The following is a 22538-nucleotide window of genomic DNA, read 5'->3' as shown; positions in this document are numbered from 1 at the left end:
CCCTTTCACCTCGAGGATTCAACCAGGGTCTAACCAGTGTTGGTTGTGTGTATGAAAGGGTTAACCCACATTGATCAACTTGCCTTTGCGACCCAGGTCGAGAGGTGGGTCAGACCAGGAATGTTTTCATGAACGACGGACAAGAAACGACACAGATGTGTGGCAAGACTTCGAGGTGCGGGACCGGCCGGCCGCGTTGAGGAAGAAAAAAGCGGTAGATGACGGGACGATGAGGGACAACGTAGCGTAACGTTAAACGAACATAACAAGGCTGTTGAATGAGAGAGGCATCCACAGTTACGTTACACGAAAACACACTCCGTTAATAATTACCCGATCACCTCACGGTACCACCAGCTGTACGCGCATCTGTTTTTAAAGCATGTTTGCACAGCTTCTATTTGTAACGTTACCTTTTTTAACTTTTTTATCTTTCCAAATAAACCTGCAAAAAGATCCATCTGTTGCCTGTTCCATCTGTCATAAAGTAACAAACTCAGTCCCAGTTCATTACATTATCAAGCAATTAGCAAACTAAATGAAATATAATCTCATTTTATTATGTTTGGACAAGCTCTTACATTATTCAACAGCTGCCACATGTCAAGCTGAAAAACTTGAATAGGTCTACTATATGAAGCAAATCTTTGCTGGGATGGTGGAGTGAGTCAAATATACATTTCAGTCTTCATAAATGTCTAATCCTTTTGTAAATGTTGCCTACATTATCTTATTAGATGGCACAATATAGTCTGATATATGATAAATGGATACTGTAGATAGACAGAGGAAAAAAGGTTCATGTTGATGAATAGATACTGTAAATCTGTATGTTGTCTGTATGTTTTTGCAAGGGTTTTAAAGGGTCAGATAGCCCTGGTCCAACCCTGGTCATTGGTGTGAAAGGGGTATTAGTGTGTGCATGTGCTGTATGTGCATGTCTGTAGTGTGACTCTGGGAGATGGAAAAATTTCACCTGCGTAATGATTGACAGTGTGTTGAAGCGCTGAATGAAAATGTCATACTTCATGAGTCACTCAAAGGGTCACCTACTCATACAATGGAAAGAAATGTGATTAATTTATATACAGTAAGTTCTATGCATAAAACATCTGAGAAATTTCAGCTCTTCTTGTTCCGTACGAACTCTTATTAAATAATTATTTTCACAATCAGCATATTGCATTTGTGCATGACGCTCTGTTGTCATCCTTTCTAGCTGCTCCTCTCTTGCTCTTTGCCCCTCCGTCTGTTTAAGTGTGACAGCATCTCAGTGACACTCACAATGGAAAAGCTCTTTGAAGGCCAAGTATATGAATAATCACTAAGACACCCCTAATCCATTTTTTAAAGAAATGAATATTAATGCACCAACAACTGTATCTGCTCGGCATGCGGCAGACGATTCCAGGTCTTCAAATAGCCCCCTCTTTCAGACTGGGGCTTCAGCGCAGCGTTAGGGGATCACTCTGCACTCTCTGTCACCATGACAACGCCAGTTCCATGTCCGAGTGGGTGTACACACTTCATTTAGTAATCCTCAGCGACCAACATGGGAACAGCTGTGTGCGTGCTGAGAGGGTCCAGGCTAGCAATCATGCCAAAATACACTTAATTACTGAAAATGTGGCCACTCTTGTGGGTATTATGGAGTTAGTAGTCGAGTGGCTGCGGCTGGCATCTACTGTATACAGTACTTGCATTTTTATCGGAGAGTAATTTGGCCTTTACCTGAACTGGCACAGTCGCACTGGTTGTTGCCTGCCTTTTATAGCCGCAGTAAGTTCACCGAGATATGTTGGAGGAATACAAATACACTCACCTGATTAATGTATAAATCTATTACTGCTGAGAATCATCACGGAGACGTGTTAACCTGCCTTAAGTTTCATTTTCACTTTACAAACTTGGTCATTTTAAGCCAAACCATGTTGTTTTTTACTTAACTTAACTTGTGGCTTGTTGCCTAAACCTAAGCAAGTGTTTTTGTTTGAATTCACAACATTAACCAAGTGTTTACTGCAACCATAAAGTGACGCCAAAGGGTCCTGAAAAGCATTGGTATGTGATGAGTTGGGATGAGGATATGTTGGAAACACACTCTTTAATGCTAAGAACCAGCCGTTTTCCCCAGTCTTACAGTTTAATTGTAATGTGTGACTCCAAACCTAAAATGTTCTCTCAGTTTTTTATCTTTATATTAACATTTTAGCACCAGTGTGTCATATTTATCTTTTTAAACCTGGCTCAGTCGTTTCACTGGTAAAAGCTAAGTTACATCATTTGATGACTTTAGACCCGACGTGATGAAATTTTAAAAGACTTGCAACTCGACTTGGACTTTAACACCAATGACTCGTGACTTCACTTGGACTTGAGACTCTTGACTTACAAACACTTGATACCTTCCCTAAAGCCCAAAGATTAGAAAGTATGTTATTTATAAAGTATTGCACGAATCAATTAATTTCCCTTAATTTCCTGAATCAACTAACGTTAACGCTGTTCATTCGCAGCAGCACTTCATTTTCCAGATCCACTTTGTTTGAACCAATCTGACAGCATCTAATCAAGTTGCAGGAAAGAACCATGAAGAACTAGCTTTATGTTACTGAGTGGCAGTTGGAAAAAATTATACCAAAGCTAATTTTGTTTGCGTGCAAAAACCATGCGTTGGTCGACAAACAACGAATTGCAGTATGTAAAACGTTTGGGTCGAAAATTGCAAAGAGACATTTGGTGACTTGGGACTTGACTTGGGACTTGTCAGTCTTGACTTGGGACTTTTCTCAGGACTTGTCAGTCTTGACTTGGGACTTTACTCAGGACTTGTCAGTTTTGACTTGGGACTTGTCAGTTTTGACTTGGGAATTTACTCGGGACTTGTCAGTCTTTACTTGGGACTTTATTTGGGACTTGTCAGTCTTGACTTGGGACTTGACTTTTGACTTGTCAGTCTTGACTTTGGACTTTATTCGGGACTTGTCAGTCTTTACTTGGGAGTTTATTCGGGGACTTGTCAGTCTTGACTTGGGACTTGACTCTGGACTTGTCAGTCTTGACTTGGGACTTGACTTTTGACTTGTCAGTCTTGACTTTGGACTTTATTCGGGACTTGTCAGTCTTTACTTGGGACTTTATTTGGGACTTGTCAGTCTTGACTTGGGACTTGACTCTGGACTTGTCAGTCTTGACTTGGGACTTGACTTTTGACTTGTCAGTCTTGACTTTGGACTTTATTCGGGACTTGTCAGTCTTTACTTGGGAGTTTATTCGGGGACTTGTCAGTCTTGACTTGGGACTTGACTCTGGACTTGTCAGTCTTGACTTGGGACTTGACATCGGGACTTGTCAGTCTTAACTTGGGACTTGTCAGTATTGAATTGGGATAAAACGATGACTTGGTCCCACCTCCGTCATTTAGTAGAAGAAAATGTTACCACTCATTAACCCTGTCCAACCCTTTCTCTGTCACTATCTTGTATTTTGAAGTTGCACAGTAGGTGAAGAGAAACCTAAACAGGGTGCAGCATTGCTCTGTAAATCACCACGGTTGTGGCCCCTGTGTTTACGCAGGTGGATCCTCACCTGCCAAAACTCTAACGTGCCGTGTAGCGCTCTGACACACTGACAGTGAGTTACATGTACAGATGAAGGCATGGGAAACACTGGAGAGCCCTTTTAAGCGAGATGCCATCTCTCTTTCTTCTTTTTTTTCGCTTCATGGGCCGTTGAACGCTTTGAAGAGACAGCTTCGTGATTGGAAAAAGATAGACGTGTCCTCTCAGTTCACAATGACTGGCACTTATTGCTGTCATGTTTGGATGTGTGGAAGCAGTCATTAATTAAAACCAGCATGTATAGAAAAGTTTAAGGATTTGATGCTTTATTTTGACTGGTTGTTTATGCTAAACAATGTTTTACAAGAGCATGACATTATAGAGCACTGAGTTAACTGTAGTATATGGGACTATCACAATAATTATGATAATAATAATAGATATGTCTTCAACTCTCATCGTCATGTAGTTAACTCTAAGTGTATGTATATATGTAAACGGACAGAAATCTGCTGCTGGACTTAGTCAGCAAAAAATCCAGGTCTGAAGTGAAGCCAATGCGGAAGTGCCTTAAACTTCCACTTTGACTCCTCTGGTTGCAAAAGGAAGTCCTATATTATAGAAGTCTTTGAGAAAATGAGCCTACTTCTCACTTGATTTATTACCTCAGTAAACATTGTAAACATGAGTTTATGGTCTCAATCACTAGTTTCAAGTCTTCTTCAATACAGCATGATGTTCATTTAGTAAATTCTGGTCCCATTTAGAGTCAAATAGACCAGAAAACAGGGTATGCTTCAGGGCATGGCTACCTTGTGATTGACAGGTCACTACCACGGTGTTGTCCACTCTGGGAGTTATGTGTTTTCGTCTTGCAACTTTAACCCCCTTCACATTGTGTTTTCAGTTTGTGAAAGTTAAATGTAACATTTTGGTCGCCTAAAAATGTCTTGTTCAGTGTTCGGTTGTACTCAGCGCCCCCCTCTAGTGTCACTTCTGGTTGCAAAAAAACAAGATTGTGACAGCCAAGATGGCAAACTCGAAGCTTCAAAACGGTAGTCCACAAACCAATGGGTGACGTCATGGTGATTACGTCCACTTCTTACATGCAGTCTATAGCTGCACTACTATTTATAAAACTTTGATGTCCCAGCTTGTGTTGTCTATCAATTGTTAAAAGGAAAATACCTGCGTCGACGTGCCAGATTAGCGTGTGGCTAGAAGTCAAACATCCTTAAAATGTTTTAACCCATAGAGAGCAATATAAGTATAGATTTCTTCCCCTTCCCTGCTACATCGTTGAATTTCCCTTTTTTCCTGTTTGTTTTGTTTGTTTTTTTGGGGGGAAAAAAGCAACAAAAGAAATTCAATATATTAATGCATACAGACTAGAGATTTCAGCGAGAGCTGTGTGACTTTATCGATCTTCTTTCTTCAATTTGGTCTGATACATTACACTGTAAAGTCTGTCTAAATCAAGTCTTATAACACAGAGACAGGCAGTTGTGTCTCCCAGATTTAAGAAATCCCATGTTATTGCCAGCTCCGATTCACTTTCCTCAGAAACAATTTTCATAAAAGACCCAGCATTCTTTGAGATGGTGCTTTTACTGATATTATTATGCAAATCACTTTTTTTTCTTAATTAAGAAACTATATATAACAGTACATTTAAATTGCTTGAGCCTTTTCCTTGTGCTGATCCGCCCTTAACATTGTGAGTTAAAGAGTCACTGAGCTACTGTACCTCTTGACTTTTAGATGATCTGACCGATTTTCAACATCAGTCACAGGAATTTATAGAGACACTTAATTCTGCAAAGCCTACAGTCCACTCTCCATACAAAATAGTGGCTGCTGTTAAATTAAATTTTGGCTGAATTTCTTAATGGATTTAAAGTCATTATGTGCTTTGTTGACTCTTAAGTGTTGAGGATAATTGCCATGGGCAGCACGAAAGTGGTTTGATTATTGTCTGCTGGCTCTTGTGAATTATAATAGATATAAATGAGGCTCCCATATCCACACATCTCTTCGCTGCTAACAGTCGTTGGCAAGAATGGGACCATTCAGGAGCAGTCACACTACAGTAAACGCGTTCAAGTCTTTTGGAATTGTTATTATGTGGAGTGGTAAAGCAGCCTCAAAGTCAGCACAGGCAAGTAAAAATGAAAGATTGATTAGGCCATGAAGTGCTGGTCCCTCTCTGAAATAGCACAGCACTTCTCTTCTAAATGAAGTCTAGATATTTCAAAAGATTTTTTGAGTCGCTAAGAAAGTGGCGTCTTTGAAGTGAGCATGTACCCTTGGAAGTACCCTTGGAAGTTACAGTTACAGCTGAGGAATATTTTCGTAGGCTCGTCTAAGATGTTCACACTGCTTCAAAGTTGGTGTGGTAAAGGGGTCATTTCATGTCCAGTCCATCCCGAGCAGACCAGGCTTACCGAGGATCACTTGCCACTGGGGATGCCTCCATCCGGATTTATTTTTTTATTTTTTTGCTCCTATTCTGAAACTTTTACTATCAAAAATGTGCTATTATTGAGTCCCTATCTGATATTTATATTAACTAATTAATTAATTATTATATATATATATATATATATATATATATAAACTGGGAGCTGGTTCCACAGAAGAGGAGCTTGATAGCTGAAGACTCTGGCTCCAGTTCTTTTGGAGACTCTAGGTACCTCAAGTAACCCTGCATTCAGTGCAGTGTTCTAGTGGGGTAATAGGGCACTATGAGCTCTTTAAGATACAATAGTGCCTGACCATTAAGAGCTTTGAAGGTGAGGAGAAGGATTTTAAATTCTATTGTAGACTTTACCGGGAGCCAGTGCACAGAAGCTAATATGGGACTGGGAGAAATATGATCTCTTGCAGCATTATGGATCAACTGGAGAGTCTTAAGAGACTTATTGGGGCAGCATGATAATAAAGAATTGCAATAATCCAGCCTAGAAGTAACAAATGCAGGGACTAGTCTTTCTGCTTCTTTTTGGGACAGGATGTACCTGATTTTTGCAATGTTGCGTAGGGGAAAGAAGCCAGTCCTTCAAGTGTGTTTTATATGGGAGTTAAAGGTTCTATCTATATGACATTCAGAGCATTAATATAGCATCAAACAACTATTTGCAATGTAAAGATATAGAGGTGTAATGTCTACCTGAGCAGAGAATGAAGTCACTCTCCCTCTGAGTGTGTTGTAATCAGAGCTTTGTTTACATAGTGGTGGAAGAACTACTCAGATCTTATACCGCAGTGTAGAAATACTCTGTTATATGCAAAAGTCCTGCATTCAAAATTTTACTGAGGTGAAAGTACAAAAGTATTAGCATCAAAATTGCCTCTGAATTGTTGCGGAGTAGACATATAAATTAGCAGAAAATTAAATACTCAAGTAAAGTACAAGTACTTTAAAATTGTACTTAAGTACAGTACTGGAGTTAATGTACTTAGTTACTTACTAATACTAATATACTTTACATAGCGGGGCTGTCCAGGGCTTTTAGTGCATGTGAGTGCATGTGAGCGTGCCCCACTGGATAGCTCAGTTTCACAGTCAGTGCTGTTAACATCGTTGCTATCCGCCCGATAAGCCGTTGCCATGTTGATAGCCGTATTTCGGCAATAGATATGCCCTGAATTTCAAATTTAGCACCTTTAAAGGACATACAATATTCTGATCAAAGATAACTCTGAGATTCCTTACGGTGGTGCTGGAGGCCAGGGCAATGCCATCTAGAGTAACATATGATTGTTTCCTAATAACATTGCCTAAAGGAAGCATATACTGTATAAAGTGAATAGAATTGGTCCAAGCACAAAACCTTGTGGAACTCTGTGACTAACTTTGGCGTGCATGGAGGATTCATCGTTAACATGTACAAACTTAGATTGATCTGATAAATAGGACTAAAACCTTTCAGAGCAATTCTCCTTTATACTTGCCCCATTAATCTCCCTGCTGTTAGAGCAACATGACACTTTCCCAAACAAACTAAAGGACAAGATAAGTCAAACACTGAGGGTAGACAAAGGCATTCTAAACTCTTTTGGATAATTGTATTCGATAATGCATTTTTGCTGTGATTTCTTAACACCATGACAGGCACGATAGTACTGAAGAAAAAAGATAAAAACAACAATGTCTGTCTGACTCCGCTGCTTACTACATGCTTTCCCATTTCAGTGCTTTTTTATTGACTTTCAAGAATTGATGGGAGAAATGTGTGCTAATCATGGCACATTAGAAGTCTAGAACTGTCGGGCATAATGCATGCGCTGTGGCACATTTCTTCCATTTAGACTGAAAACGACTGAGCAACGGTTTTAAAGACTCCACTGCATCCCTGTTAGGGCAGTTTGTAGTCAGTAGCAAACTTGCCCATGCTGGTCACAGTAACACATTCAGGCATATGCTGAGGAAAATAAATCGTTCATGTTTCACTTGTGGTTTGTGTTCTAGGATGCAGAATACAATACAAAGTGTGCAGCCTTATATCATCACAGCGCAGTGGGCGATATCATCATCATTCATATCTTATAAAAAAAGGAAACTCCGGGATTGTTTTTGTTTTGTTGTTCTTTTTGTTTGCTTTTCTTTGCAGAGCCTGTGGGCTCATGGGGAGAGAAAACACCGGTTTGAATGGCAATCATCAGTCTTTGCTGGTTCAATTGTGTTACTGACCTCGTAGCCCCGAGCAAGAGACCACAATGAACAAATCCAGTGGAGATATTGGGAGAGAAAAAAGCTGCTAAAAACCATTGCTGGGAACGGAAGCTCATTAACTACTGGTGGAATTGGCAAGGCAAGGGTCTTGAAGGATGTGTGTGCAGCAGTGGGGATTTTTGTTGTGTGATAAGGAAGTGTTCCGTTAAATATCTTAATGACTTATTTTGTATGCTCAGAGAAAACTATGCTCGGTGTATTGTAATTCTGTAGTTGTGGTCTGTTTCTTAACAGGTTATTTTTGAAATGATTGGCTTTTTATTTCCCCGTCATTGGCATATTTCTTAATTTCTTTTTATAAGTGAATTTATTTTTTTAAAAAGGTCAGGGCTGCGGAGTCTGACTTTTGAAGATTTGAAAATGTCTGATATCGACTGATTAATTTGCCTTCACCATACTAAACGAGAGCATCCCTTTAATGCGTTTCATCAGGACTTGCCTCTTGATGTTTTTTCTGCATCCGTTATCATCCCCGCAATCAAGCCTTACCCCCCGAAGTGCAAGAGGGCCGCTCTAGTAATCTTTTCAACCCTGCTAAGATAGAGATTTATGTGCCTCTTGTACGGAGGTTGCACAGAGATAATGGCATACATGTGTCGGTATGTGCAACGCAGAGATACGGATACACTGAAATGTGTCTGTCAGCTAATGGATGCGTATAATGATGAAAGCTGAGGGTACCAGGAGAAAAAGGAACAATGATGATAAAGACCCACGTTGGATGGATGATCTGCCAGAGCTTTCCAAACTCTTATTGTAAAGAATGTCTTTGTATAATTGATGTATTGCAAAACAGTGCGGTCATAAATAACCATTTTCTGAGTCTTCAAACACATTGGAAAAAATAACATATTTGTTATATGCTCCGTATCTTGAAGGTTAAATTACCCATACCTAATGCACTACACTGACATGCCTCTATTTGCTAATATTACATAACTAATTAGAATTATTTTTATTTCAGTGTCCATGCAGAAGAATTATGATTTAATAAAGTCCCTACAGTTTACAGCCGATTAATGGCCTGTAACATCGCATTACAAATATCCATTGGATTTTGTTGGATTTAGAGAATGACTGTGCATTTTCCTTTAAACAAAAACAAAAACCTCTCAGTTCCTCCAAGACCAAGGGCAGAGAGGTCATTTGTGTTTAAGTTTATGGAGATACTGAAGCAGCTGTCAGAGTGTTTTGGAGCTCTACAGCTACTAACTGTCCTTCCTGTAATATCCCTCCTTAGTAACACGGTGAAATATGTCTTTCACCTTACAGAAACACAGCTGTATAAATATTTATTTGATGTGGAAGTGTGAGGACACGAGTGGAGACATCGGTACTGGTGAGATAAGAACTGTTTAAATTTTCATGAATTCACCAGTAGTCTGGTTTTTGGCGCTTGCCCACACTCTAATTGGCATGTTTCCGTTCTTGTAGTGAAGAACTTCATGAATTATGCACGAAAAACAACTTACCACGTGTCCCATTATAACCGCATTGTGCTGTGCAATTTTCGGCCTGCTATTCTGGAAAAAGACAATACTTCAGACAGCTCCATTCTCATTACAGCCCAGCCTCGGCTTAGCTGGGGATCGCCTTGTTTCCTACTTTTCCCAAACACAAAATCTCACCCCTTAAGCAACACTGGTGAAAGCCACTTGATTATAGTGGTTCCCCATGCATTTTATCATACTGACCTATTAAGCAACCAGACATACAACTGAGAACTAAATTTAATCTATAAATGATTTATGGTCAAGTAGAGTAGTAATATAGCTTACATTTATTCAGTGGGAAAGTGAGGCTAAGTGTTTTATATTAGAAGTAAATGGTGAGGTTAGGTGTAAGAATTGTAAGCATTTTGTAAGCATTTTTTTATACAGTCGTGTTTAATTAAATGACCTTTTATTGTGCAGTTAGTTTGTATAAATGCAACACCTGAACTTGAACCTCTCTGGAATGCTCTGTGGGTGATGAGGAGATGCCTCTCGTTTATTGATGTCGACCTGTCCTGTCCAATACTGAGAAGGCCAAGGGTAGTCAGGCAGAATGCGGGAGATTATGTTTCTGTCAAGTCACTGCTTAGATTCTCTTATTTTCCTGTCATCACTCCTATGATTCAATTAAGAAGCTGCATTCCTCCGTCTGGCCAGGCCAGACGCGGAGACCACAGTGATTGACAGGTAAAGACATTACTATGCGAAGGGAAAGAGAGTACAGGGAGAGATATGAATATTTGAGGAGATGGCATAAAAGAATCTTGTAATTGATTTTCTATCTAAGCTGCCGTTTCATTTACTGAATAAATGCATTCATTTCAGGCACTGGCTTGTTCGTGCCGTCCCCATTGTCTCATTGTGAGGACAAACTTAATCGTATTTTGTGTTTGATGATGATTTTGCAGATTCTAAAAACTTTGCTGCTCAGCTGCACGGCAGCATTGTACTACTAGAAATGCCGCCAACCGTGTAACCTTGCTAGAAGTAAGCTGCACTGAAATGAGCTGTGTGTGTTGTCCCCTTCCGACAGATGTGATCCACACCGTGGGCCCGGTGGCCAGAGGTCATGTGGGCCCTACCGAGACCAATGACCTCACCTCCTGCTACCAGAACTCCCTCCGGCTGATGAAAGAGCACGACTTGAGCACTGTGGTGAGTACAGTATACGCCGCCACGCTTACACTCATCTGAGGAGACATTTCTCTCTGTTCTGTGCAGCTTGAAAGAAAATTAATTATGTGCTTCTGTGTTGTTTGTCTGACAGTGAATAAGCCTTCAGTGGGAAAAGCTGTGTTTGAAATGTTTTAGGAAATTTGGAAAAGGTACAAGAACAAAAGGATTTAGCATCTTTCATTTCAGATACAGTTCTGAAAAGCCTTAATCTTCTTTATTTAAGCAAAAGCAACAGAGAACACAAAAAAATGGTAATGTTTCATGTTTGTCAAATGAAGGCTTTTCATGTACACTACTTTGGCTTGTGACTAAATGAAAGGCAGGCCTTTGCATCCACCACTCCATAATACTGCCACTGTGTCTAACTACACACTTTTCCCTTTTATCACTGTTTGAGAAGCCACTTTTAAGTTAGAAAACTGTGACCTTTCTTAAATCCTCTAAAGGTTTTCACGTAGGTTTTTGATTTATTATTTTTTGCTTCCAAGAAATTAAATGTCTAGCACCAAAGAGTCATTTTCGATGTTTTGATTCTCGTGCATGACTGTACCACCTCTGCAAGAAGCATTTTCTGCTTTAAAACATCGGGAAAGCACAAGGTTTAGTGATTCATAAGGGCTTTAGATGAGACAATGCCCACACAATCCACAGCTGGCAGCAGCTGACCATTCACACACTAGCCTGTTCTGGACCGTATGTTCCAATCTGGTCCATGTGATATATGGATTTGCCCTGCCCACAGAGGGTAAACAAATCACTATCACACCAAATAGACACAAATCACATTTTCTGCACCAGCCTACTGCCCTGCAGCCTCATCAGAGGCCAATCAATGGAAGTACTCACCAACAGAGAGAGGAAAGCTTAGATGAGTGCCAGTTTCATTAAAGATGATTGTGACAAATTCCTGCTCTGTTCATGACTTATTACGGTTTGAGTGCGACAGACACCTCTAGATAGCAATTAAATGGATTGTGAAGCCAAATGACTAAAGTTGTTGTGGTAAGTTTTATCAAAATCAGGCGCATCCATGAAGATATGATGAGCCACAAGCATGATATTACATTACAATGTCATTTAAACAATAGAATAATTTACTGTGGTGGGCTTGAGGCCTACTCTACAGCACCGGGCCCCTCAGGACCTATTGCAGGAACACGACACCAGCTTGTCTGCTTTCATCCACAAATCTTCCAATCCTCGCTTTGTTTCTGGCACATTCCAAAGATTTATTTAGTTTAGGCCTATCTCTTGATTTATTTATCCAATAGTCCATATATTTATAAGAAACAGAGTTTCTGTTTTTACTGGGAGCTGCCTGGATCCTGTCTAATGTATTTATACAGCTGCTCTGTGTTGGACAGCCCTTCAAAGAAAACAGTGGTGTTGTGTGATTGACTGGCCTTGTAGGATGAGCCTAGTCATTACGTTATCTTAGCCACAGTCCATTTCCTCTCTTCTTGCTGCAAGGACAACAGGAAGTCTTTTCACCGAAAGCCATATAGCTGTTTCTTCAAGCAAGGATGTGGCCTTGATTCAGTTTTACCCTAGCCTGCCTTGATACGCAAGACTTACTCGAAGAGAGGCTCTGAGGGTTCTCGAGCCCTAATTCTTTGTTAACAGACAGTCTTGCGGTCTCTTGGTGCAGAGCACAATGAGTCCAAGTTTTTGGTTAGCTGATCAGCACTAAGCTCATTTTGACTCATCTGAAAGGGTCTCGCTGTGAGTTTTGCTGTGTGAGAGAAACAAGAGATCCCACCGAAGGCGGGCACCCCGCCAAGTGGGTCTAGAAAATGGGCAAAAGAGGGGGGGCTGCATTTTGGGAATCCTAGACGGCTGGCTCCCTAATGGGGATTCCAGGGCATTACAAAGGAATAGGAGTCAAAACAAAGCCTAACACAAAATAAACTTGAGCATGAAAGATTAAAAAGAAGCAGAGCTTGGTAGTTAATCCCTGTTTCTTAGAGCTCAAAGCCACCCTTAAGGCTACGAAACAGTGAAGCTACCACAGCCATCTCATCAAACTCTGACTGTAGCACGTCAAGGCGGGGACTTTACTGGGAATACCACTGAATTTCAGGGCTGAAAATGCATTTCCTTTACCTCAGGGCAGCTCAGTGTGTATGACTGAACATTTACCAGTATCCCCAGAAGTCAGACATTAGATAGAAGAGCCTTTCCGGTCTTGATGTGCATTTCCTGTCCCTACAGTATAGTGATCAGCGTTTCACTGATTTACAGCTCTACTGGGACGGAACTGGGGAAGATGGAAAATGTGACTTTTAGGCACCCTAAGGCAATTCCTGACTGAGTTTACTGGTTGTTTCTGAGTTTCTATGTTGTATTCTTACCATTACTATAAAAAATAAAACTAATTTGAAAGTAACAGCTTGGGTGAATATCCTGATCATGAGGGCATTCAAATTACACCCTTGTTTCATTGTTTTATTTTTGAAAGATAATTGGGTAAGATTACAAATTTATGTAAACTGTTGCAGGCCAAGTTCATTTTTTTATTTATTTTTTTAAATCTTCTTAACACTCAAATAGTTCAGCATCAAGTGTTGCATTAGAAATCTCCACACAAAACTGTAGTAGCTTATTTTTTATCTAAAGGCGTGAAATTCATACTCATGGATACTTTGCCAAGCCGATATTGGCTGAAATGTAAAGGCAGATGTGCACGTTTGTTTGTATGACTACCTCTGGCCCACGGGGCAAACTGTATGAGTATAGGATGCAGTTGTAAGCCTCACTGAGGGATGGCCTTCAGATGAAAAATGACGATCAAGCTGAGCCAAGAAACCTGCCGTTTAACCCCCACACTGAAGTCGAGAGCTATCTGGAACAGTCCAGGCTTTAACACCCTCGCTCTGTCTCACTCTGGATAAATATCCGATGGCTGGATGGCCTATTGAGTTCTGCTTTCCAAATCATTTGGCTGCAGTGCATGTTGGAAAGTGTATTCGTGCCCATGTGCATGCATACACTTTTTTTTTTTTTACGTGCCTCTTCCTGGGGCATATGAATGTGCCTGTGTGGTGGCAGCGCTCTTTGCTCATTTCTTCCCTGCCTGCCTAGAGGACTCTTATGCTTCAGTGCTTTTTTTTTTTTTGCTGCGGCTGAAAGAGTAGCAGGCTGTCACAGCTCCCTGGGCTCTGACTGACCACAGCCCACGGCCAGGATGCCAGGGTTGCCGGCAGGGCTCTGCAACATCACACAGGGGAGCCGTGGGAGCTGTGCAGCCTGTGAGCAGAGCTGCAGCTCTGGGCTGATGAGCAGCGCGTTGTCAAACAGCCCCCTCCTCTGCTCAATGCTTGTTACACTACAGTATGTTGTTTTGCTTCCAGAGGAGGCTCAGGTGAGGAGCCAGAGAGGAAATGTAGCTAGAAATATGGATTTTTGGGGGGATTGATTCTAGACATGAATTGTGATAATAATACTGGCCTCGCTGGTCGAAGGAGTGAAGATGCTCTAGCAGGCCATCAATATTTGCTTGAGCCAGGACATATTAAATAGGTCTCATCATGGTTTCTCTGATATATGGAGCATGCCATTATTATGGTCCATTCGGAAACAGCTGAGATTGTTGGGGAAACTCGCTACTCAGCAGTACCATGCTATAATTTCAAAACACAATGGATGGATAAAAAAGATTTTCTTTAATTTGTTTGTGTGTCAAGGTGCCATGCAGCGCGAAAGACATGCAGATTTTTAACCACTTACTGAGACCTGCCTGCCAATCACATCCTCTTCTAACTGAAAAAAATGATTTCTTGCAATCAAGATTAGGCTGGTGAAAGACAAATTGTTTACCTCTGTGTATGTGCATTTTAACGACACACTCATGGCTATGTGTGTACCGTATCCTTGTACAGTCGGACCCTGGGGTGCCTCCTCTCCAAAGAGCCGGAAAGCCATACAGTACACGGAGCTGAGGAGACGGTTAATGCAGGTCCCCTGTCTTGGTTAGTCATGGAAGGCTGCTCAGATTCTTCCCTGGAAGCAAGCATAGCATCTGTCAGACAGAAACAGACAGACTGTGTGGAGGGGGACGCCACCATCTGGAAGCCATTCAGCCTTAGACTCTGTTTTTGTTTTAGAGACCATATTAAACACCCCTTAGACTGTGACCTTTAGAATAAAACGAATAACCATGTTTACCCAAAACATCATTATTGTTTCATTAAATGTTGCCTTCCTTTTGAGGATTTGCGGAACGTTCTGTTGAGACAAAATATTTTAGTCTGGAGGGTAGGTGTCATAAAGATACAGCGAGCATTTTAGTTGTTGACTAATGAGCTTGTGGGCAACCAAGCCTCCTTTTTTGTTCATAATTTGACATTGACAGGCCACAATTTGATGCTTTTTGAAAGTATCTGTCATTAAGCTATTTCTGGCAGCGTGCAGTGGGCTGGCAGCTGTCAGTGTGGACGGTGACAGGGTCGCAGACTGCATTTAGTGGCCTCCTCTCTGACTCCCAGGCGGCCCTGGAAGTGTTTTGCAGTCATAACACACTGGCTTCGAGGAGATCCAGCAGGGAAGCCGCAAATTGCCCGTTGAGAAAAATGCTGAAAGCCAAGTGGATTGGAGATGAATGGTGTAGAATGATAGGATTAGGCACCCTTCTCTGTGGGCTTATTCCAAGGCTGCTAGGAGCCTCAGCTCCCATTCATTTTGCCCGACAGTGTTCCCGAAATGCATTCCTGCAAACAATATCTTACGGTGACACATCAGCATGCGCACCCTGCTTGAAGATGACAGCTGATAGCCCCGACTAGATAATCAGTTTAACATGACAGGGACAGCGAGTGAAGAACAAACAAACGCTGTATCACTGGGATAAGTGACCATGCCCCCAAGGTGTCTCTGAGCTATACAACACACTGTGGTTTGGAGGGCAGGTTGACTTTTTGGCCGATCGGTTTTAAAAGCATCGCCTCGCTCTTGTTCTCAGGAATTTTATGAAACACACTGTAGATAACTTTTACTGTTCCACCTTTATTAATGTAGGTCACCGGTGATATTTGAAAATGTGTTTTTTTTACTGCTGCATTTAAGTGCACTGGAGGGTCTTTGTCATTATTTATGTTTCCAAATACTACCATATCAAACTTAACGACTTTGTACTCCACCCCGTTCCTTTTTGGTTTGCCGACTCCCCAAGTGATTAATTAATTTCCATTTATGCACCGAACAGATCGTGCACAAACTTTTCCTCTATACGCTTCTCTACCCTTTCTCGTAAATTATTGTCCGCGAGTGCAAGCGGCTCCAGATTTAATTATATAATGGCTGAGAGAAGTATAGAGGCCTGGTTGTGCACATACTTGGCTTCTGATCACAGCGAAGTAAACTGTGTCATTAATTGGGATAGAAGAATGAGAGGTTTACTGCTGATCTGCTTACACAACGCTGTTGGTCTTTGTGTCTGTATCGCCCAGAATTCCATGTAGTTCATGCTTTGGACTGTATTCAATCTTATTTTCTTTATGAAAATATTTGGAAAACTTAATTTGCAGATTAACTGTGGACCACAGACCTTTACAGCCAGTTGCAATCACTGTATGTAGCACAATTTTCAAAGTGAAGGAAAAAAGGTGATTTGGCTGATGCTTCACACGGCCCACGCCTATTATCAGTTTTTAGCAGTCTGTGCACTTCTGCCATGTACCTTTTGATTGCTGCACTATGCTCCAAATACCTGTGTTTAATGAAGATAAAGCCCCATCCGATCTCACAGGAAGGCGTATAAATAGCACAATATTACAAGGACATTCCGTGTATCATTTGTACGCCAAAAACTGTGGTAATGTCCACAGTTAGGTTTAGGCAAAACCTCATGGGTTGGGCTTAAAATAAGTACATAAACTAAGTAAAATACGTAGGGAAACAATGTAACATAAGTACAGAAAACATGTCACAAACGTCACTAATGTACAAATCAAAACACCGGTCTCAAGCACCGTTGTCCTGGTTGAAAATGTGGCGTTTGTTGGACCCATTCACCAACCCTCCATACATAAGTGGTGTTTCTAGTTTTTTTATTCTACATCACTTACTCTAAGCGTAGCATTTTTACACTGATGCATTTAAATTGCAGTCTGTACAGACTACAAGGCGAACAAATGACACGCCAAAAGCAAGAAAAGCGTTCTTATTGTACGCTAAATGCCTTGTGCATTATCGTGTCATTCATACGCCTTTTCGGTCGAACAGGCTGAACAGAAGAGTACAAAGGCCAAATGCTATGAAAGAAAGAGACAATGATACAACTATTTGCTTCTAATGTCAGTTGAAAATGTCTTTCTTATGCCCATTTTTTGTCTCACATCTAAAAGGAAGCATATTGGTAATTACTTTTGTCGATGCTCTTCTCTAAACCAGCAGATATAGTTTATTTGTTGGGGTTTTGTTTCAAGATTTGTATTCTGTTCTACCTGGAAATCATACTTTACTCCTTTGGTTTGTTTTGATTCCTTTTGTCAAAATGTAAGCGTTCTAGCAGTTGAAGATAAAGACTAGAAACACACCTAGCTTGAATGAAATCCCCCAATCAGCGATTAGCTGAAATGTGTGATTACAACCCAGCCCTCTCTGTGGCCCTTCAGCCGGTTGTTGCTCGTAGCCCACTGCCACATACAGTATACCTGCAAGCAACGCAAAGGTTAATTATACTGAAGCTCTCAAAAGGTCATGCTGCCATTTAAATTAGCCAGTGCTATTTGTCTGATCCGAATCATTGGCAACACTGGGCCAATTAGATCCAATTACACTGATAGTGGTGGTGGTGATCTGCCACCTAAGTCTAAGCTAATGGCCATTGGAACCCCAATTACCCCAGTGCCCTGATTCAGAAGGAGGCAGCCACAGCAGGAGGGGCTTCAGGTCTGGGTAAAGGGGACAGCTGTGCCGTATCACTTTCCCTTGACATTCCCTTCACTCCAGGGAAAGCTGTAGAGCTTTATGTCAGGTGAAATATTAGGGTATGTAAAATGTGACATTTCCACACACCTAGAGGGGGGTAATCACAGTCGATGGGGATTGAAGAGGTAATCTTCAAGAGTGTCTGTGTGGAGTGGGCTGATGTGAGCATGCTAGCGTCTTGATTACAAGCACAGGAAGCCCATAGCAATCATCAGAGAGACTAAACCCTGTCTCCTACAAAGGCTACTCTACCTAGATGTTTCTGCGAGGGAAATGGCAGCAGTTCTGCTCTAGATTAATGTGCTCTGACAATAATAAAGGCTCTTCAAATAATTTAAGTACTAAAGCACAGTCGAGCTGTATGAGGCTCAGGCTCAGCACTCAGGCTGGTTTCACTTGATGTTTTTCTCTGCTGCTGCTGTACCTGGCTGTGAGGAGCTCCTGGAGACAGTCTCCTGAATTTCTATGAGGCTCGTATCCTTCTGTGGTGCTATCTGAGAATAGAAGCGTCAGCTCGCACCCAACTGAGGGACTGTCGCAGGAAGTTGTTGATTAAACAGATGTCTTTCCTGCCGTACGCCATGAGACAAGAACACCACAATAAGCATGCATTAATTAAACATAGCGGAAGAATGTGGGCAATACAGGAGAACAAAAGGCATTTCTGTCTATCGTTGTCGCTGCTTCACAACAGGAATGAGAAAGTAGCTCTCTGTCTTGCCTCTGGTTTGACAAACAGGAGAAAAGCTCAGGGATCTACCCAAGGAAAGAATAGCTGAGTGACAATTAGTTCTGATTAGCAACAGCTCATTCAGAGTCATTTGCAACACTGCTGATTTTTCAAAGAAAGTCTCCAGTCATTTGCCTGTGGAAGGCCACTTTTGGATTGCGTTGTTTGCGACAAGAGAAAAACTCGAGTGGAGACGGCGGCATCCTGTTTGCTTTGAAGCCTCCTCAACGATGCACAATCTCAACAAAAATAACCTTGTCCTCGCTGTACACCTGAAAGCCTGTTTTTTTCTCTAGTATGCTCCCATTTGTTTAGAGTTGTGCTCGAGTCTGGAACAGGAGTGTCATCAAACATTTCCTCCACCACCTGATAAATGCTTCTCCTTTGATCAGAGGAGCTGAGCAGGAAAGGAGGATTTTAAATACATTACATAGGCCTCTCTCAAAGCCTGACGGTTGCTCCTCAACTGAGTAAATCCCAGCCATCTCACAGATACTGTAACAGATTGCTGTTCATCGGCAGCGGACCTTGGTGGAATAAGTTCTTGTTTACATCATTATGGTTAATTACCATGCAGATCCAATCCAGCCAACAGCGCCTGTACTCTGTGTGTGTGTGTGTGTGTGTGTGTGTCAGTGAAGCCGGACAGAGCTGTCACACTCTAAGTCATCTCATTACAAATGCAGCACTATCCCCACAGTAACGCCTCATGCTACTCCGGTGTGTTTGGTTATTCTTGAGTCTACGCCAGTGGGTGGGACTATCCAACCAGCGTGTACAAATGAGTAACCAGGGAAACCCCAACCATCCAGTCATCTTTTACCTCCAACTGGCCCACAAATCTCAGTGATACATTACGCTGCTATTGTGATACGCATGGCAACGTTTTCAATTTAACACTCGCAGATGGATATTTTAATTATTATTGAGTGAATAGTAATGAGGACGCTGAATCTGTGCGTTCCTCTTAATGCACTTAATTAAAGTTACAAGGCGAGAAGTTAAACATGACTGCATCAGAAAATAATCCCCTCGGACGGTTTTGCATTAAGAAAGAAACAACACGATGAAGCAAGCCGTCATTGTGAACATGTGATGTGCTGTATTAGCACTGATCAGGTTGGTAGTGAGTCCTACAGTGTTGTAATCTAGTTCCTCAAAGCTCTCGCATTCCTCGCAGCCTTTCATTTGCTGCCTTTATGAAGCCAGGTGTTGATCCCAGTGTCGACCTTGCCAGGGCCGTGTCCATGAAACTGGAATTTCCTGGTCTATCACAGGGTTCCATTTCAACAAGCTTGCACCCAATTATCCTTCAATCATCGTCCCCGGTCATACAGATGTGTTTGGTTCGAAGTACAAGGTCTCTCTATCGTGGTTTGACACACGGGGGACAATTTCTCTCGCTCTGGCTGTACACATGAAATGTTTTCAAGGGTAGGATTCAGATGGCGTCTCAGATAAAGATTAATGTCACCACAGGAATTATTCATTTGGTTATTTGTAGCTTTTACACTGAATAAGTAGCAATTATGAGCAGATATCGCAGAATATATTACATTGACTCCCTCAGACATATAAATTAGCACTCTGTCAGGGTGCTAAAGGACTTGCTAGTTTCTCTTTTCTCTTAATGTGTTGTTTATGCACAATAGACATACAAGGGAATACAAACTGCAGGATCAGCTCTTTATTAGACACTGATATTAAATGCTACCCCTTTCTAATTAATGCAAGGTAGTTATTGCTTTTATACAATTACAGATTAATTATCATCATAGAGATTCATTTAATAAAAAACAGAGAGGGAACTAAGACACAGTTTTGTTCCCCTTCGGAAAAAGAGAAAAGAAGGCATCATTTTGTTCAATCCCAGTGTGTAAGATACATCGGCATCTAGTGGTGTGGTTGCAGATTGCAACCAACTGAGTACCCCTCCACTCATTCCTCCTTTTCTAAGACTGCGGTAACGTGAGCCGCCGAGTGTAAAACCTTGGTAACATCATTCGCCTCGCTCAGAGGCCATTCTCACCATAATAACACTACTTTAGGAGCAACGGAAGTCAGGTGCACTCAGTGCCTCACGTTACCACAGTCTTGGAAAAGGAGGAGTGAACTGAGGGGTACTCAGTTGGTTGCAATCTGCAACCACACCACTAGACGATTTACAAGCGTGTCAGAGAACTACGGTGGCCTTCAGGAAAAGTAAAAATGTGAAAGGCTCTCTCTAGAGTCAGTGTTTGGTTTTTCCGCACTGTACTACTGAAACACAGTGGAACCCTATGTAGATATGAAGGGCTCTTTCTAAGGTAACTAAAACAATCTTACAATCTTAGTTTCAGGTGATTATACACTAATGTAAACATAGTTATGAATATTATATTCCATTTCTGCTATTGGATCCCCCAAAATGTTACACACTGTCCTTTTAAATAAGTTTTAATCTTTTTAAACTTTATCTTGTTGCTATTTTGTTGTTTCTAACTTATTTTGCCTCAGTTTTTTTCATTTCCTTTCTTTTCCGTAACTTATTTCTTGTTTGAGCACAAACTGTGACCTGAATCCTAATGCCATGCAGCTAGTTCTAGTGTCTGCTCTGAGATTATTTACAGTTATTCACAGCATGTTTTCTTCAGATCATTCATACCAAGCCTTTTTCCTAACATTAAAACATACTGAGCACAACTCTTTCCTGTGTTTTGTTAATGTATTGGTTCCTGTGTGTTTTATCAAAGAGAATGCATAAGGCAGAGAGCTGACAGGTACTGGGAGTCTTGGGAATGTTTGTAGTTCTTTGTGTGGTTCAGACGTGCGCAATTGCACGTCTACATCCAGCGCATAAAGTCATAAATGAATATTTATAATAGTCCCCATCTGCTTGGCACATATTTATGATCAACATTGTTTGGTTTGACGACGGCAAACTGGGCACATTGTGTTGACCAATTGGCCAGCCCATATTCATGCATATTTATGAGAACATCAGGACCAAATAGGGACTCAACAATTCTCAAGTTGTATCTACAAATATACACAAGTTACAAGTCTTGCCGTCTCAACATTTTGTTATCGAAACCACAGCAGTCCTCCCGCAGGCTCAGGTGAATGACTGTGTGCATTGGCAGACACGCCAATGTTTATGCTCTCCTACATAATTCTTTAATCACGGCGCTATTACCCCACACATACACCCAGTTTAGTGCCATTATTATCTCCCAAGGTCATAGCTAACGAGGGCTGACGCACTGTGCCTGGCCTGTGCTGATTGACTCGCAATTTTAAACTGGCTCAATCTAGGCCTACTCAGCAATTCAGGAGGCAATGCAGCACCTTGCCAAAGTTTATGAGAGAGATATATTAGCTCTAACAGTGCAGGATTGTCTTGCTTTTGATGCTGGAGATGGCCACAGGGGTGTAAGATACACTGTTTTACCTGACACCTGATTTTGAATGGGCTGCTAGTCCTTGAGTCAAACCCCCACTTTCCACATTCTCTCCTGTTCCAAGTTAATTAAAAATTATACGACATGTTAGCATTAAATCATTATGAAGTAGGCCTACTGAAGTAATCATTTCATGGGGTAATTTAGCAGATTAAACATTTCTTTCATTGTCAACCAGCGACCTTGATATCGTAAATGTCACACTCGCCTCTTATGAATGATGCCGCAACTGTCAGGACCGTAGAGCAGATTTAAATTTAAATCGGCTATTACTGTACCTATATCCACCCTTTTCATTTCACATACACATGAATCTAGAGAGCCCAAAGGTTTAGTCACCATGTCATATGCTGAATGAGGTGCCCGCCGGAGCGAACACAGAGGTGAATCTTGTTTCATGGTTTGACTTTTTGCACACAGCTTGGAATGCCAGATAACCTCCAAATCTCACTCCGCTTAGTATCTAACGTCACATCC

General features: G+C 41.3%; 1 protein-coding gene across 2 annotated transcripts in view; it reads left to right on the top strand.

Moving 5' to 3' along the window:
- Positions 1-22538, top strand: part of macrod2 (mono-ADP ribosylhydrolase 2) — a 455425-nt gene that overhangs the window by 308922 nt on the left and 123965 nt on the right. For both annotated transcript variants that reach the window (XM_074646542.1, XM_074646541.1), the window contains exon 6: positions 10822-10943. In XM_074646542.1, the coding sequence (XP_074502643.1) occupies positions 10822-10943 (122 nt within the window). The remainder of the gene's footprint in view (positions 1-10821; positions 10944-22538) is intronic.

Source organism: Sebastes fasciatus, chromosome 9 (assembly GCF_043250625.1).
Source record: "Sebastes fasciatus isolate fSebFas1 chromosome 9, fSebFas1.pri, whole genome shotgun sequence".
Classification (NCBI taxonomy): domain Eukaryota; kingdom Metazoa; phylum Chordata; class Actinopteri; order Perciformes; family Sebastidae; genus Sebastes; species Sebastes fasciatus.
Note: the sequence above shows the minus strand (reverse complement) of the source record. Positions and strands in the feature narration are given on the sequence as shown.